This window comes from Telopea speciosissima, chromosome 3, assembly GCF_018873765.1.
Source record: "Telopea speciosissima isolate NSW1024214 ecotype Mountain lineage chromosome 3, Tspe_v1, whole genome shotgun sequence".
NCBI lineage: Eukaryota > Viridiplantae > Streptophyta > Magnoliopsida > Proteales > Proteaceae > Telopea > Telopea speciosissima.
Genome location: NC_057918.1, coordinates 56,913,645 through 56,933,003, shown reverse-complemented (window position 1 = coordinate 56,933,003; position 19,359 = coordinate 56,913,645). Strand labels below are relative to the sequence as shown.

The 19,359-nt window shown below is 38.4% G+C and overlaps 1 protein-coding gene across 1 annotated transcript; it reads right to left on the bottom strand.

Annotated features, from left to right (window-relative positions):
* Positions 1-11,282: 11,282 nt before the first annotated feature.
* Positions 11,283-11,791, bottom strand: LOC122654035 (transcription factor IBH1-like). The gene has a single exon (XM_043848006.1). The coding sequence runs from the start codon at positions 11,767-11,769 to the stop codon at positions 11,299-11,301; it is 471 nt and encodes a 156-aa protein (XP_043703941.1). The 5' UTR covers positions 11,770-11,791; the 3' UTR covers positions 11,283-11,298.
* Between the last annotated feature and the right edge of the window lie 7,568 nt (positions 11,792-19,359).

The window sequence follows — 19,359 nt, the reverse complement described above, 5'->3', positions numbered from 1 at the left end:
AGACAAACCCAACTTAAAGCAAGAAATTTTAGATGAGGCCCATAGTATGCCCTATACAGTTCATCCTGGAAGTACCAAAATGTACCAAGACTTGAAGACCACGTACTGGTGGAACAATATGAAGAGAGAAATTGCTCACTATGTAGAGAAGTGCCTAACTTGCCAACAAGTTAAGGCAGAACATTAGAGGCCATCTGGGTTGTTGCAACCACTATCTATTCTAGAATGGAAATGGGAGCACATCACCATAGATTTTGTTACAGGACTTCCGAGGACATCTAAAGGTCATGAAGCGATATGGGTTATAGTTGACAGATTGACTAAGTCAGTTCACTTTCTGCCAGTTCGGATGACTTATGACATGGACAAGTTTGCCCAACTTTACAGTGGTGCGATAGTCAGATTGCACGGCATACCGGTATCCATTGTGTCAGATAGGGATTCCCGATTTACTTCCAGATTTTGGCAGAGTCTGCAGAAAGCTATGGGCACAAAACTGAGTTTCAGTACCGCTTATCACCCTCAGACAGATGGGCAATTTGAGAGGACTATCCAGATTCTTGAGGATATGTTGAGGGCATGTGCACTCGATTTACAGGGAAGCTGGGAATGGCATCTGCCACTAGTAGAGTTTGCCTATAATAACAGTTACCAGGCTACAATTGGTATGGCACCATATGAGGCACTCTATGGCAGGAAGTGTAGGTCACCCTTGTACTGGGATGAAGTAGGTGAACGGAGCATACTGGGATCAGAAATAATTCAAAAAACCTGTGAGAAGATAGCCCTAATTCGTGAACGGATTTGAGTTGCACAGAGCAGACAGAAGAGCTATGCAGACAACAGGAGGAAGGACCTTGAATTTGATAAAGGTGATATAGTGTTTCTTCGTGTGGCACCCATGAAAGGTGTGATGAGGTTTGGAAAGCAGGGAAAGTTAAGCCCCAGGTACAATGGACCGTTTGAGATTCTAGAGCGAGTTGGTAACTTGGCTTATAGGCTGGCTCTCCCACCTACCATGAAGAACATCCACAACACCTTCCATGTATCAATGCTGAAGAAATATGTTCATGATCCTTCACACACACTAAACTACGAACTACTCGACCTAAAGGTGGACATGACCTATGAAGAGAAGCCAGTTTAGATTTTAGACTGGAAGGATCAAGTGCTTCGCAATCAATCGATACCCCTAGTCAAGGTGCTTTGGAGAAATCATGCCATTGAAGAAGCATCTTGGGAACGGGAGGAAGATATGCGAGCTAAATACCCTGAGATATTTACAAACTGAGATACACTTTAATTTTCTACTCTTTCCTAAAGTTGCAGTTTCAGAACACCATTAATAATTTTGTCTTTTTCTACTCTGTTAATCTAGGAGTATGTGGGCCCATAGCCACAGGTCCAGGATCGTAACTGAAAGGTTGGAACTTCTGTTTATATCTATTAGAATCCCAACTGTGCTTTCCAAGAAGAATAAATTAGTGACATATTAAATTACATTTAAGAGAGTAGTACTATCAAATTTCAAGGACGAAATTTAAATAAGGTGGGGAGGATGTGAAACCCCAGATTTCAGAAACCTTGAGTCTCAACCTTATGGGTAAAATAGTAATTTCATCCCAGGGGTATTATGGTAACTATGCTATATGATTAATTAGAGTTTATTATTTGTCATTAAATGTGTTTTAATGCAAAAAGTAATGTTTTATAAAATTTTAGGTTTTTATGTACATTCATGTAGTCATAGCTTATCAGTGTGTAGTTACTTTGTTTATGGGAGGTATAAGGTTCAATTCTTGTGTGCAACACATTAAGTATAATTTTTGTTTATTTTAGAATTATTATCAAAATTGAGATAAATTCAATTTAGAAGGAGAGAAGTTCGGCCAGCTTGGTGGAAGGAGCCCCTTATGGGCCCCACCTTGAGATTTCGTCACTTGATGCAAAAAAATGAATAAACAATGATAATAATAAAATAATAAAAAAAGAAAAAGAGGAGAGAATAAACTATATGGCGGGTTACTTGGAAAGAAAGCAAGTCCAATTGGGAGATTTAGGGAAATTAGAGATAAATTAAGAATCAAGGGGAAATTAGAGATAAATTAGGAATCAAGTGGTTGAATAACTTGAGATAAATTGAGATAAACTAGGAACCCTAAACCTAGATCGTGGAAGTAGGGAAAGAAAGAAAGAAGAAGAAGAGAAAGAGAAGAAAGAGAAGAAAGATAGAAGAAGTGAAAGCTTAGGGAGTTCAAGTAAATTTGGGGTTGCACAAACAAAGAGTAAGTTCTTCTAAACCTAATTTAATGTTTGCCTAGGGTAAGAGATTATAGACCTATATTAATTTTATAGGATCGTATTCTAAGACCTTGTATTGCGTCTTTAGAAAGGATGATAATCTTTAGGAGACTGTGATTCTTGATATTTTTCTGCACAGATTTTTCTGTGAACAGTTTTTGTAAAAATCAGACTTTTTAAACGGCTTAGGATTAGCATTTTAAATTTATATGGTTACAAAATAGACTGATAGAACTTCCTATGCATGTATTTTAAGACCCTAATTCATTCTGGAAGTGCATGTATTTTGGATACTACATTGAGGTTAATGTAATTTTGTCCAGCACACTTGTCTGTCCTTGTGACTAATTTTCGGGTGACCTATGAGCCAAATCTGAAGATGATCCTTTCTTATGAAACGTGGACCTAACAGTCTATTTTCACCCATAAAAAGACCCGATTGAATTGATTTCTGGAAGATAGACAAATTATATTTTTACTGCTCTATACTCAATCCTGAGTGCAGGTTTTGTTATAGTTTTGAACCCGAGTTGTGCTCAATTTTTTAGAAGACTTACAGACCTTAAATTAGGTTTATTTCTTCTGATGATTTGTGTATTTATAAGTCTAGTTTAACATATAAAAACATGAGAGACATTATAATTTTTAACGATTTATTAAGGTACTTTTAGTGCACAAAGGTCATTCTATTTAGTAGAAAAAGTTCCTGTCAGTACCCTAGTTTGGGCTTGGATTTGAAGGGCCTTGGAGGCTTATTCTGAGATGGGTCCTTCTTATGAATTATGGTATTTTAAGTCTAGTTTAATAGTATATAAGTTTTACATCTATGGAATGTCTGTGTTAAAATTTATGGCATTAGGAAGTGACTATGCACAAAATGGGACAGACTCTGAGAAGATTAATATGATGCGATAGGTGAGCATATCTAGGGATTGTACATTATACAGGAGGGAAATTAAAGACTTGGTAAGAGGTTAATTCTATTCAAGTACCAAGGTGAGTATAATCATGGATAATATGCCTCTTATACTATGTTATGTGAGTGAACCATTATCTCTTATATTTCAGATGCTTTGTGATTATTTATGATGTTTACAAGTATTGGATGTGTGTTTTATGCTTTAATATGAGTGACATTCCATGTATGTATCATGAGTTTAGAATTATATGATGTGATGAAATACCATGACAACATGTGATAGAACCTCATTCAGAATATAAGAAAGAATCAGACATAAGGTCTTAGAATCAGACATTTAGAATACAGATCTAGAACCCAGACCGCACCCTTTCCAGCAGGGGGTTAGGTGCTGGATGAGGACACCAAAACAGAATTGAGGATAAGACCTCCCACAGTGGAGCACACTGTCCTCCAGAATCAGAACCGGATCTAGACCTCCCACAGGGGAGCGTACTTGATCACAGACTCGGTCCGATCGGCCGACGTAAAAGAGAAATGACTCCCGATAGTGTTTAGCCAGGTAATGCAAGAAATGGCAGATGTCAGATCAACGGTCGTGTTCCCCACCTTTACTAGATGTGCACATGCAGTAGAACCAAACAGAATTGCATTAATGTATCTAGTTTTTACCATAGTTCATACATTTTTTGTATGTATAAGTGTGCCTATTAATGCAGGTATTATGTATGCTTTGTCTCGCTGAGCTGTCAAGCTCACCCCTTTATTTTTCAGACACAGACGATGGAACATGTCAGTGCACAGACTGCACAAGTGACCATGAGCAGCAGGATGGCGATTATGATGCTTGATAGACTTGAAGATTTGAATAATGGATATTAGGATACTTTATTGATTGAATTTGGCTTTAATGGTTGGATGTAGCACAATTTGACTTGGTTACTGTTTATTTACTTTTGTGTTAGCTCTTATGCTCGTGGGATGAACATATAATGATTACTTGGAATTGCCACCAGATTTGAATGAAAACATATATTTATTCGATGATATGTTGCTTGATAATTTTCTGCATAGTTAGAAAAGGTGGCATGCTTGTATGCTAATAAAAAAAAAATTGAGCCAACTTTTAGACACATGCTAAGATAAGCAACCGATCGTAAGATCGCCGCCCGTAAGGGTTGTACTCATACCCTTATCCCGGGTTTGGGTCGTCACACATTAGGGTTAATAGGACCCTAATGAACCTTAAAAACCATCCCTTCAATGCCTTGGAGCCATTAATGGCTTTGGAGGTCGATTTGGTTGAGTTTTGGGGAAGAAAAACCGTGTATAGGATGCATCGGATGCAAGGTCGGATGCAATATCCTGTGTGAATCCGTACTTGCATCCGGTCCTGCCTGAATTGCCCAAGTTTGACCTCTACTCACTGTTTTGATCATAACTTGGTCTACACATATCCTATCAACATGATTCAAATTGCGTTGTAAATTAGACTCAAAGGGATACAATTATTAGAAAGAAACCTTGGACCCAATAAGTGGAAAAGGCCCTCTAAAGTGGGCCCAAACATTGAGGTTATGTTTTAACTGCAACTTTAGAGCAGAATTTTAATTCGGTGACCTCGCTCACGTCATGGCTGTTTGAGTAGGATTTGGTAAATTTTAATGGGGGTTAATATCCACCTAAAGTGCCCCCTAAGTAGACTAATTAAGTAACCTATTGTGGTGCCAAGGCCTACCCTTGATGCCCTTAAAACCCCCTTCCCCTCATTGGTTTTGGGTTATGAGTCTTGGAAAATGGAAGTCTGTCTTGGGGTTCAACTTGGAACCCAACGTTTGACCTTGGATCATATGTAAACATCATTGTTGAGAGCTTGCCCTCAAATTGTAAGCCCTAACCCCCCATTGCAACCTTGTTGCTGATCTAGGGTTTCAAACACCCAAGAAAGACCTAGTTTTGGTTTGGGGATCCAACTCCTTGAATCCCCATTGATCATTGTTTTGATCATGATATTTGAGCCCTAGTGGACCCTAGGACCCCCTCCCTAAACCCATATGGCTTGAAAGTCCAAATGGGTTGAATTTGTGAGGTGAAGCCCTCAAGAACTCGAGCTTTACTATGATCGGACTCATGGACGGGCTCAGGTTCCTCCTTGGACCTGCTCATGAGTCTGACCCTGCTCCTTTGGGCTGTTGCATTGGGCAGCCTATGTGGCACCACTTGGGACCTCACCAAGCACTTCTAACACTCTTGTACACATCCCTAGGCCCTAGTACGCTTGCGAAGTGATCCACAAGGGAACTGAACCACGAGTACTAACTTCGAGGAGATAAACAATCAGTGAGTTGGGGTTGGACCTTGTCTTTATCTTGAGTGTTTCTATGCTTAAATGATATGTCTGATGCAGTCCTGTTATTTGCCATCTTTCCTACACGATGCATGTTTGCGTTATTTAACTATGAATGTGTTCTTGTGTATGCTTGATGGCTATGCATTATGATTGTGATTGAAAATGGATGAGATGATGTGTGGTTTATTTGATGCCTTCATCATGTTCTATAATTGGTCTGTCATGTGTAGTGTCGTGCTAGTACCCGGTTGATAGATGGTATGGGACGTCGACGCACCCGGATTATCTCTCGATACAATAGTTTCATATAGCCTTTTGCATATTGGGTTTGTAACAAGGTGATTAAAAGGGATACGAGTGGTGGATGTATTAATTCCTACATCATGATCACCTAAATGTGATAAAAGGGATACGAATGGTAGACGTGTTAATTGCTACACCATGATCGCCTTATATTGGTAAACCAGCCCGGGTATTCGATGGGTGAATTCCAGAACCGTGGTTGGGTTTATCAGAGGTTTGCTGAGACACCGATGTGTGTCCATGATCGGCAGGCTTCGACAAGTAGTTAGGATCATTATCATTGGGTGTCTAACGGGTAAATTCCAGAACCAGGGATAATGCCTATTGCGTTGTAGATAATATCATGGCATGCATGCCCTGTATCATAATTCATTGTGCATCATATATCATGATTCATATTGCATTTTGAACTGTTGCATATGATGCATGGCTATAAAGTAGATTTGATGTGCAAATCATCATTGGTGGTATGGGATGTCAATGATGCATGTTTATCAGGTTCGGCTTGCAGTCAAACAATTGTTGTTGTGTGTGTGGTTCAACTTTCTGCTCGTTGGGCTTAGTGGAAGCTCACCCCTCGTGGAACCCTTCTTTTTAGAATGTGATGCAGGTTGTACGGTACCGGTGGATGATAAAGGACCCGATAAAGGATGTGGATGCAAAAGTTGGTCTATGACCATTGATGCTTCTTTTACTTCTTGTTGCTTTTGATATTGTATTTTCTTGATGTATGTTTTCTTTTCTTTCCTTGTACTTATGAAATGACTTTTGTTGTATTAACTTTAAATTCAAGGATAATGCACCTTATGTATTTATTATCACTCTAGTTTTCCCTTTATGAGAACCAGTGGCCTTATTTTAAAAAGTCTTCCGCTACTCTGATGTTGTTTATGATTCTCGACTGCGTGATTGTGAGGTAAGACACTGCATCCTTGATCCTGGAGGCGGTTTGGGATGTTGGGAAGCATCTTAGTCATACCAAACCCTAGGGCGGGGATTGGGGTGTGACACTAAATTACTCATTCATGGCGCCGTGCTCTCTGCGGCAGTGTGGAAGGGAATTCCTTCCTGTCGCAACACTACAGAAGCCTAGCTTTGGCCCTGCAACTGATCCTCCCTGACTGGGGGTATTTTTTGGGATTTTAGGTTTTAGGTCCCTTTTGACTCTTCATAAAATTTTTTGTATAGGGGCTCCACCTCCTACACCCCCAGATAGGAGGCTGCCTGCTCCCCTACAACCCCCACGACTCTCTATCGGACTAGCGGGACCACCATGGTCAGGGAAAGTGAGTAGTACCTCCTTCAGCATTTGGTAAAAGGGTCTTTTAAATTACTTTTAGGGATGTGAGAGTAATATAGCTTGGGTGCAGGGGTAAGAGTCCTCCAGAGAGATACCAATGTCTATTTGTATCCTGTTGTCGTCATCGCCAGGGGTGACAAAATTCAATGTTTACACCTTGCCAAGAAGGTCGATCTTTAACGTGTAGGATCGATTGTCTTGTATCCACTCCATGGGTTCTTGAAGCTTGTAATTTAGAAGCCATGTGCTCAACACATTCTCATCAATAAATTTCTTATTACAAAAGCATAATAATAATAGGTATAAGTTTAGATTGCCCAACAAGTTATCTACTAAGATTAACTAAACCCAACAGTTTTTTGGTAAACATATAATTACCCAATATAACACATTATGAATATGACACCTATACTAAGTAATCTAAACACATTAAGTAACTATTACTTACCATTAACTAAAATATAAACTAAACTAAAGCAAAACAGGAAAGTAATAAAACTCGTATATTGTGTATTTCTATTTCCAAATATAACACTTTATAAATTTAGAAACTAGAATGTGAAATCTAAACAATTTGAAACTTCTCGAATCTACACTTTAGCATGCTAGAAACTTCCTATTTTCTCAAGGGTTAGTGGAGGAAAGTGAATCACCCACCAACCATGGTGGTGGGAGGGTGGTGGCGCTTCATGAGATGGCCACCCGAATGGCTATGACCATTATCGCAGCCCCAAAGAGGGATGATGCAAAATCTATCCAAAAACCAACCTAAAGGTTGGTACGTCCTTGAACCTGAGCACCATGGCAGTAGGCCATGAGGCTTACTATCTGAGTTCATAACCCTTTTCTTTCTTCATGCGGCTACAACAGTAGGCCATGTGGTCTACTACCTATAGCAAAGGACAGATGTAGCAAGCCACATGGCCTACTGCTCGAGAGCTCCCCCCCCTTTCCCTATGATTTTTTCATAGTCTAAAAATCATAGTCTAAAACCGCAGACACCTTGGCTTACGAATTTGCTCTCAGAGACATCCAACCCATCTAGGTGTTTACTCTTTCTGTCAAAATTGCAGCCCCAATAATGGGCTGCCAAGTTTTCTCCAAAAAGTAATAACACGAAGAAGAAGAAGTGAAGGAGAAAGATAAACCCTAAAACTAGCAGCCACTATGGCGACTACCCATAAACCTTTGGTGAACAAGTTATTAGAACATTGTGTTTGTCGATGAACCCTTCTCTGATATCACTTGATGGGGATAAAACAATAGTTTCCATTAAAATACAGCACAAATTTTTTTTAGCATAGGATCTCGACAAACACAATCATTAAAACACACAATTGGCAATAGAGGTTACCTAGAACAAACTGATTGTGTGTTCCTCCAAAGGAATACATTACCCAATGATGATCATTATCGACTACTCCTTCTCTTTGGTCGTAACCTAAGCTTGAAGATAAAGAGACTCTGTCTCCACTCTAATAGCTAGACATAAAGCTGTAATGTGTTGTTCTCTATTACAATTAGGGTTAGGCCTTAGCTTTTATAAGAAATTTAATGATGGAGATTCCAATCTAATGGATACGACCAACCCAAGTGGTGTGATCTTAAAGAGTAGCAATTAAGTAATCCTTAACTGCACAAAAGGGCAATCCTACCATAGGAGAAACCTGAAAACCACCGCTAGTATAAACTTTTAGTATATTTTATACCCCACTTAACCAACATCTACAATGGACCTTGCATGTATGGATTTAAATCACCACCATGAACCATAACCCATTGGACATTAATAAGGGAGTGTCATGACCTATGACTGGACCCAAAAGGTTTGAGAATATTTTATATAATTATAATAATAAAATCATTTTACAAACTCTTTACAAAGCATATATTGGTTCCCGGATTTCGACTAGTCACTGTTAAACAACTCACCGTCTTTGTTGTTCTCCCTAATAAAAGGGAAGCGGAAACCATATTGAGTGTCACTGCCATTCACATCCATACCATGTAAGCCAAGCGGCCGTGTATAGCTAGTTCTGTCGATCTCAACTATTGGCACACCATAGATGCACAACACATGAATGCAACAGTAAGTGCTTGTCAGGTATGGAAAAAATAACTACTAGAGATTCCTATTTCCATACAAAACTGGCAGTGAACCATTCAGGAACCTCAACAGATCAGTGTTCAACACACACATGTGCCTATATCTATATTTCTATACCAATTCCCATTGGAGAAATATACAATATGGCAACCCTAGGATAGACTGCCCAAATCCGTCCATAGTTGTGAACCAGTAAGCAATTCTTTTGGGCTGTTGCACATAAAAGTACAATTGTAACAAGCACACAGTAAAAAATTATAATTAATTAATTTTACCATATTAAATTGGGTTTGATGGACACATATCTAATGACAAAATACCCACCATACTATGCATAATCATTTAATAAGAATCTTACTCTTACTCTATAGATGACTTTATTTCTCCCTTAAAGCTTGCTGCTAATGCTATCACTGAATTTCCTATACTTCTCTGAGGCCTAAAACAGTATAATCTTATTAAGAAAAACACTAAACTAAACCAAACTAAACTACATAGAGCTTCTATATGTATTATAAGTAGATGAACAATGCATCTCATAGATATAATATCAGGAATGAGAGAGGAGTCCAGACTTGTAAGAGTTGATGATATATCTATGCCTCTAAGATCAGAAGTTTTTGGATTCTCCATTTTCTTGCAATTTCATTGAATGCTCAAATCCCTAGATAGTCTCAGTCTTTTGCACCAAAGACCTTTTACAACATGCCCATGCCCTCAGACTTAAATCTTCATTCTTCAATTAGAAATTTTGCGAAGCCCAACGAAGGATCTTGATATTCTACTCTTCCTTAACATCTTCAAGAATCCAATCCAATTCTTCAAGCTATCATATTCATCAAAATATATGATCATTCTTCACTCAGTGTAGTCAACTTCAGCTTCAAATCAGTTAAAATGTGATCATCCTTCACTCAGTGTTTCTTAACAAAAAGTGAAGAAAGCACATGCCTTGGTTGAAGGGGAAGGGGCAAAAGAAAAGGAGAAAGGAGAAAGAAAACAAAATGTCTATACTACCTAAACATGAAGCTTTTCAAAATCCAACATCAGTAATCATCCGTGTTCCAAGGACTTGATCCATTCCAAAGTAATGTGAGGATTACTGATCAGTAAATTCCATCATTCATATAGAAAGATGGTGGGCCTTGCAGCTACAACAAGCCATGTTTATATATGCATGTAGAAAGGAAAGGAAATGACTCTGCAGATTCATAAAGTAAAAGACAATTAAGAGAAATAGTTTCTGCTTTATTTTCCTTCTAATGGGTCCCTTTCCAAATTAAGATGCTAAAATGAACGCCCCAACACTAGAGAACCACACCCAAAAAGGATGAAGTGGTTAGAAGAGCAGATGAGCATTTGTCTAGTTGCTCAAGCACTCCCAAACAATTGTATGGAAAACCTAAAATATGAAAATGGAAGAAAACATATCTAAACATTTGTGGGTCCCATTACCACTTCATATACCACTAGTCACAGTTCACATCGAAAGCAACTTTATTTTTTGCCTTTATTCTATTTTGCCTGAGATTGAATTTTTTTCCATTCCAAACCTTCAAAGTATAACAGCATAAATTAATAACTTACCACATACCTGTCAACCGACCTCTAACTTACCATACCTGCAACACTTGGCCAATAATCAGTTCAATTTTCCTTTAAATGATGAAAAACTAATACAGAGAATTGAAAGAGAGAAAGAAACAAGAATCAAATAATCTACACAAGATAAAAAGGATGGTATATTACCAACCAGGCTTTCTATGTACAAATAAGAAAACCCATCAAGCTTTCTCACAAACATCAAACATATTTCTCAGTATCTCTCCCTCTCTAATTTACAGGCAACCTCTAATGGCAGATAAGATTCTTAATATGTTCATAAGTATTATGAATGTAATAGCCAGTCATGTCTATAAACTCTTTCTTCCAAGTCTAGAAAACTTACCTTCCCCTGACCTCTAACTGTCTATTTTATATTCTTTTTGGGGTCTGTCCTCTCTCTCTCTCAGGATATCTCAGGTAGAATAGAAATGAGCAATGCGTCGCATGACCTGAACTTGGGTGGTGAGGCACTTTATATAATGAGAAGCTTCATCCAACAAGCTACAGAAATCCATGGTTTCACCGCCGGGAACAAGCTGCCGGAGTTTGTCGGGGCGGCTCAATTCTTTCTTTTTCTTATTACCAATATCAACACTTCTCTTCCTCTCCAAACTAATCACCCTGGATCGGATCAAAGCTCGATATCTGATACGGCTCCGTAGTTTCCAAAGCATGATACGGCTCCAAGCTCTCTTAGACCCAATTGCTGAAGCCATGGATGCATCAGCAGCAATCTTTATTCTCCGACTTCGTTTGTGGATTTCCTGGTGGGAAGATGAAGTGAGTCTGTCTTTGTTTATTCTCGCAAGGGCTCGAAGAAATATACGAGTAAACTTGGCTTTGTCCACAGGACAAGGGCTCGAAGGTGAACTCTTAGAAGTCATGGAAGCCGAGAGAGAGAGAGGAAGAAAGAAATGAGACAGAAAGAAGGTGGCGTTTGATATTTTAGGGTTTAGGGTAAGGATGTGGGTACTGATGTGGGTCGTAGTAGTAGTAGTACCTGTAGTAACTAATTATGGTATGGAAATTAATTTTTTTGGATTGATCGAAAGACAAGCGACCATTGGAGGCTAAGAGATTTGGTTCTGACACAAAGTGGCTGCTTGTTCAGAAAGACAAAAGGGAAAATTCAGCTCTGACATATGGACATCATCAACTTAACAATTGGAAAAACAAAAGAGAGAGAGAGAGAGAGAGAGAACTGATGTGGAAGAAGATATAAAGATGGTTTGAAGGTAGTGTAGAAGGATTCAGATCAGAGAGAAAATTCTGAGGATAGAGAGGTGGTGATCTAAATTAATAAAGGAAGGATAGTTTGAAGAGAGGATGGAGAATGAACGGTGGTGGGAGGAAGGAGACTTGGGAATCAAGGTTTAATCCCTTTTAATTATTTATTTATTTTTTTTTAATAATTTTTTTTTGCCTTTTGGGTTCCTCTCTCTCTCTTGTGGTTGGAGAAGTGGGTTTGTGGGTCCACAAAGGGCCAACCACCACATGAACGCACATGGTTTCAATGACCCACTTGGTAGATTGGACCTATATGGTTATGGAACCTTTTTTTTTTTTTTTTTGTATTTAATCTTTCCAAATTGTTTCATTATTCTCATTTTTTATTTGATATTTCCCTATTGGTTGGTCCTGCTTATTGGTGTGTTCCTTTTCTTCTTCTGTCTTTGTAACCAAAAAGATTAAAAAGAAAGGCGGCAGAATTCTGCTTTGCATTTCAACAACATAAACTCCAAGCAATAATCCATCCTTCTCGTGACTAAATTGATAAGGAATCTCTGTATATGTCTGTTAGTTGGGATGTTCACATAGCCACACTTCACACACATTGAAAGATTATTATCAAATGAGGTACCACAATTAAGCATCATCAAATGATTTTTAACCACATAAAATCAAAAAGTTGAGTTTATTCCATCATATATTTTAATCTTAACCCTATGGATTTTTTTAGAGGATCCAGATCATGTATGTCTTGTGACAGCTAGCCATCATTTGTTCCTCACTTTCATGAAACATTCATGGGTTGTGTTTGGTATATATTCTTGGTATGTATTCAAGGTCGATGTTGCATTCTCGGATGATAAAAACAACTATTTTTATCATCGGAGAATATGAAATCAACCTAGAATGCATTTCAAGAATGCATACCAAACACAGCCATGAGTAGAAATAACATATAATTAAATCTTGTCTGTGAGATGAAGATCACATCTCATGTTGTTCCTAAACCATAAAGCCTATGGCATAGAGACATAAAACCCATGAACAAAGTAAGGATTTCAATTTTCATATGTTGTGTATTTACAAACTAATCCTTGTGTGATTAATTCCTCAGGCATTACTTGTTAGGGACCAGGGTATATTCTGTAAGGGCTTAAGCAGTAAATGATATTCTTGGTTATTGAAGAAGAAAACTTATATATTCAATTAAAGATCTTCCAATTGAAGTTGCATCATTTGTTTTTATTGATGATCATTATTAGGCCTAGTATTTGTTCTTGGGTGTAGGGGTTCCTTCCCCTCTTTTGTTTTCTTGTATTCGTCTATGTATGCCTAGACGTTAAATACATATATATTTTTTTTATCTTCTAACTTAAAATCTCGCTGACCTTTAGTAAAATAAATATTGATGATATCATGTCGGTATCTAAACTCAATTACATATTCATCACTTAAGCTGCATTTGGTATACATTCTAGGTCGACAATGCATCCCATGAAATCATACCTGACGCAGAACTAGTCTTCCACCCATGATCTTAAACATTTGATCGAACCCACTATTTACTTACCATATATTTGACATCTCATCTTCTCTACCTCAACATTGTGAGTACTTGACACCCAAATCTCTGAAGATCTCAACTTTAAATGTTGGTTAAAGATAATGAACTAATTATACAACTATTTTGAAAGTATTCGAAATCGTATACTCGTATAGTGAACTCTTTGAAATGAAGATTACATTTGGTATGATTTATTGGAATACATTATTTGCTTAGTTGTTGAATACCCTATTCGTGGCTACTTGCCCTTCTAAGGAGAGAACAAGAAAAGGCCTTCCCAAGCAGAAACCTTGAGAATCCAGCTTAGCAATAGCAGATTGATTGCCTTGTAAGGAAATCTTCTATCCTATTATTTTATTAAGAACAACACAAATAGACAAACAAGAACATCAAGGCGCGCACGCTCGTTCTTTTAATACTGGTGGCCTTCAATTGAAAAAAAAAAAAAAAAAATTCAAAATTAATATAGAGGCCCACCTTGCCTCATAATAGGCTCCCTAACTAATTATTATACTTAATTTTAAATTTTTTTTGTCAGATCTTTGTTTCAAAATTAATTTAATCGACAGCTATGCTTGCATGATAGCCACATCAAGAGCCACACGATGGGTATCCTGTTTAATCTATGATGTGAGTGTGTACACGTTGCGCTTTTAAGTACCACAGGGAAGCAAGCTGATAGAGCAGCTGACCAGCTTTTCCCTCTATACAGGAATTATTGCTTTGTAGCCTTTGTTTGCATTACCGTTGGTTGTTAGTTGGTGAAGTCTGTATATGTAGTTATTACAAGATTGGGTTCAAAATTCAAATCCTATCCTTCACCTATTAAACCTATGAATTGCTAACTCGATCTTAACTTCTAGAACATGAAGGGGAGGAAATTACAACTAGGTGAATTCTTTAATAGATATTCACACTACATCTTCGTTTCGTAGTTTGAAAATTATTGCCGCCATCCAAAGGTCAAGGTATGTTCTTCCCCTTTCCCCTTCTTTTTTATGGTCTTTGATTTTTGAGATCACTTTAAAGATTTGGTGCACAATGAAGGCCTCATTTCTCCATTTGGTTCCCAAAAACAAAAAACTAACAAACTGGGGTGGTTTTGGTTATTTTCAAACATTAAACTTTTTAATAAATATTTCCTGAGAAAACCTACTTTGGTTACTATTAGATCAATTGAGTAATGATCCAACTGGATACGGTCTGGATCTTATTACCTTAACGTATATGGAAAGAACGTGGAAGAGAGATCAAGAACCAAGCTTTTGATTACGAACACAAGAACAATCTTCTTCTTTCTCTAGACATCTTGAAAGGCATTTCCAAAGAAATCGAACTCCACACCACAAATCCTTGGGAAAAGATGGAATCCCATAGAGAACACAACTACTTGGAGAGAAAGAAAAAGAGGAAATATGGTTTTCAATATATGGCCTTAGGGTTAGAGGAAGTGTATTTATAACCAAAACCCTAAGCCCCCCCCCCCCCCATTATCAGACTTACACTCTGACTATGAAGGAGAGGAAGAGAGTCGGTCACTTAAAGTGACCGGCCCTCTCTCCCTTTGCTTGTGGGTTGGGCCGGTTGCCCTTTGTGGGCGCCATGGATCAGGCCCGAGGCCCGGATCCATTTTACATCTCCCACTCGCCTACACAGGGCGTATTAGCTCAACTATACATCTAAGTTCCTCTCAATTGTGTAACTCTTCATACAAGAAATGGGGTGTGCGACCTAACGAGATAATATAGGGTAAGAGTACTATATCAAGCTTCCATCTAACCAACATAGCACATCACTCACAAACAATCTCGAAATACCCCAAACTATCCAATTACACCAGATCTAGCACTCTTGATCCCTCATGATGAGCAATGCTAACCCCTTGTATGTAATGTACTCATGACTACGTTGATCACAAACACGACAAGTCGCCCAGGCAATGAGTCACAAAACAAAGGTGTAATGTCGAATGGTTTTCCCTGAGCCCCATATGTCAATCCAATTATACCCAACAACTTTCCCAATCGTGTCCCGCTGGACCGCATCATCCATGATCCTAAGGAGTACGTCAAAATAGCGACATTAGGGGGCCAATGTCCAATTCTCTCAATAATAGTCTAAGCCAGACTAACTCACTAGTAGCTGATGCCATTGCCCGATATTCTACCTCAGCGTTGGAACGAGCAACAACACTTTGTTTTTTACTTTTCCAAGTTACCATTTTTCCTCCCACAAAGGTGCAAAAACCAATAGTGGATCTTCTGTTAGTTGGACTCCCAGCCCAATCGGCATCGGCATACCCAATAATTTATGTGTGCCCATTTTTCTGCATCTAAATGCCTCTTCCTGAACACAATTTCAAATACTGTAGTATTCGATCAACCAGTTCTGTATGACCTTCAGTAGGGTTATGCATAAATTGACTTACATAGTCGACAACATATGCCATGTCTGGTCTGGTGATGGTTAAATAAATCAAACGCCCCACCAATCTTTGAAAATGGCAAATATCTTGTAATGGGGTAACATTATTGATGAACTTACTTCCGTACCATAGGGAAGCAAGCTGATAGAGCAATTGACCAGCTTTTCCCTCTATAGAGGAATTATTGCTTTGTAGCCTTTGTTTCTATTACCATTGGTTGTTAGTTGGTGAAGTTTGTATATGTAGTTATTACAAGCTTGGGTTCAAAATTCAAATCCTATCTTCACCTATTAAACCTATGAACTGCTAACTCGCTCTTTCCTTCTAGAACATGAAGAGGAGAAAATTAAAACTAGGTGAATTCTTTAATAGATATTCAAACTACATCTTCGTTTCATAGTTTGAAAATTACTGCCACCACCTAAAGGTCAATGTTCTAAATCATATTCACTCAACACATATAAAGAAAGAAGAAAGAAGAAGAGACGAAGAGATAAAAGAGAGAGAGAGAGAGATACACCAGGAATTACGTGGTTCGTGCTTCCACAGAAGCACTACATCCACGGGAGAATTTCCCAATCTATCTTATCTTCTTTGGGGAGGATCCATTATCCTTAAATAGAGGATTATACAAGTGTGAGGATAAACATTGACAGCCATTCAGATGGCAATTACATCCATTACGCAAGAGTGCCTGAGTTCCTACTATTTTGGGAGGATTTCCTGCTATATCGGGAGATTTGATTTCATTAACACTCCCCCTCCAAGTTGGGGCGAAGATATCTTCTGAGTTCAACTTGGACAACAAACTCTGGAAGGCTCCTTTTGGAAGAGCTTTGGTGAACACATCGACAAGCTGATCCTTGCTTCTGATATATAGTCTTTCAGTTGTTTTATCCTAAACTTTTTCACTAATGAAGTGGCATTCGATCTCTATATGTTTGGTTCTTTCATGAAAGACTGGGTTTGAAGCAATGTGAGTTGTTGCTTGATTGTCGTAAAATAATTTCTTAGGTTTGAGGGGGTTCCCCATGCCCAATTCTCTCAACAATAGTCTGAGCCAGACTAACTCATTAGTAGCGGATGCCATTGTCTGATATTCTACCTCAACGCTAGAACGAGCAACAACACTTTGTTTTTTACTTTTCCAAGTTACCAGGTTTCCTCCCACAAAGGTGCAAAAACCAATAGTGGATCTTCTGTCAGTTGGACTCCCAGCCCAATCGACATCGGTATACCCAATAATTTATGTGTGCCCATTTTTTGCATCTAAATGCCTCTTCCTAGACACGATTTCAAATACTGTAGTATTCGATCAACCAGTTCCATATGACCTTCAATAGGGTTATGCATAAATTGACTTACATAGTTGATGGCGTATGCCATGTCTAGTTTGGTGATGGTTAAATAAATCAAACGCCCCACCAATCTTTGAAAATGACCAATATCTTGTAATAGGGTAACATTATTGATGAACTTACTTTTGTAATCCATAGGAGAGTTGGCAGGTTTGACTCCAGGCTTACCTATTTCTTTCAACAGGTCTAAAGTATATTTTTGTTCGGAGATAAATTTTCCTTTCTTGGAGCTAGCTACTTCAATTCCAAGAAAGTATCGAAGCTTTCCTAAGTCCTTAGTATCAAATTTCTCGTTCTAGTGTTGTTTCAAGGCTTCTATTTCATGAAGATTATCACCCGTGATAAAGATATCATCAACATAAATTAGAACCACAACAATACCATTGGTATTTCTTCTAATGAAAAGAGAAGAGTCAGACTCACCTTTCTTAAACCCAAAGCTAGTAAGAGCTACGCTTAGCTTTCCATACTAGGCACGGGGAGACTGTTTTAACCCATATATTGCTTTCTTGAGCTTACACACGACTCCATTTTTATTTCCAAGGGAAAGACTTGGGGGAGCTTCCATGTACACTTCTTCTTCAAGATCTCCTTTTAGGAACGCATTTTTAACGTCCATTTAGAATAGGGACCAGCCACAGTTGATGGCGATAGACATTAAAAATCTGATTGTGTTCATTTTAACTACAAGTGCAAATGTCTCCTTGTAATCTACCCCATAGGTCTGAGTGTATCCCTTGGCAATTAAACGAGCTGTGTATCTTTCAATAGAGCCCATCACTTTTGAATTTGATTTTGTAGACCCATCGACAACCTACTGGTTGTTTCCCTTTAGGTAATGGGACAATGTCCTAGGTGTGATTTTTAGCAAGAGCTTGGAGTTCATCTTCTATGGCTTTCAACCAAACTTGGGAGGTTTTGGCCTCAGAGAAGCTAGCAGGCTCTTTGTAAGTATCAATAGTTGTCAAGAAGGCAAGGAACTATGGTGAGATTCTATCATAACAAATATAAGCCTGTATGGGAAACGCAATTGTGTGATAAGTGACATAATCATTGAGCCTTGTTGAGGATTGAGTGACCCGAGTGGATCTACGAACAGGAACAGCCGAGACAGTCGGCACTACCTCATTTGGTAGAGTATTATTAACTTGCTCGGTATCATCAACTTGCTCACAGGGCATATCATCAACCTGCTCACAAGGCATATCATCAATCTACTTTGTGACAAGAGGTAAGGGAGCACATTCGATATTCAGGTCACTATAGTCATAGTTAATCGTAGTGGTGTTCTCCCCCTGAATGTGATTCCTGTCACGAAAAAACATGTGAGTTTCATCGAAATTAACATCACGAGAAATGTAAAATTTCTGAGTGGAGGGATTATAGCATTTGTATCCCTTCTTAACAACAGAGTAGCATAAGAAAATACACTTCTGTGCCCTTGGATCAAATTTGCTACCATGTTGGAGGTGAACATAACATGTGCAACAAAAAACACATAGGTGACTAACATTAATTGGACGACCAAACAAAATCTCCATTGGTGATTTATTTTGGATCACCTTATTAGGGAGCATATAGATTAGGTAACAGCTGGTAAGAACAACATCTGACCAGTAAGACTTGGGGAGGTGTTGTCACACCCTGCTCCCTACACCTAGGGACGTGTGACTAGAATACCCCTGGTATTCCACACTAACCCCAAGGATCTACATTTGCAGTACCAGGGTCACTGACTCCACATAACAAATCAAATCAAAGTGTGTGCGGAAGCTATATAACACATATAAATTATTAAAGTGCGGAAGCTACACAGTTGATATTATATAGTAAGTGGCATCTTATTTCAACATTTTAAGGTTTGTAAACATTAATTAGCATTATGTATAAATACAAG

Coding starts and splice junctions, on each gene's coding strand:
- LOC122654035 (XM_043848006.1), bottom strand. CDS start 11,769: ATGACTTCTAAGAGTTCACCTTCGAGCCCTTGTCCTGTGGACAAAGCC.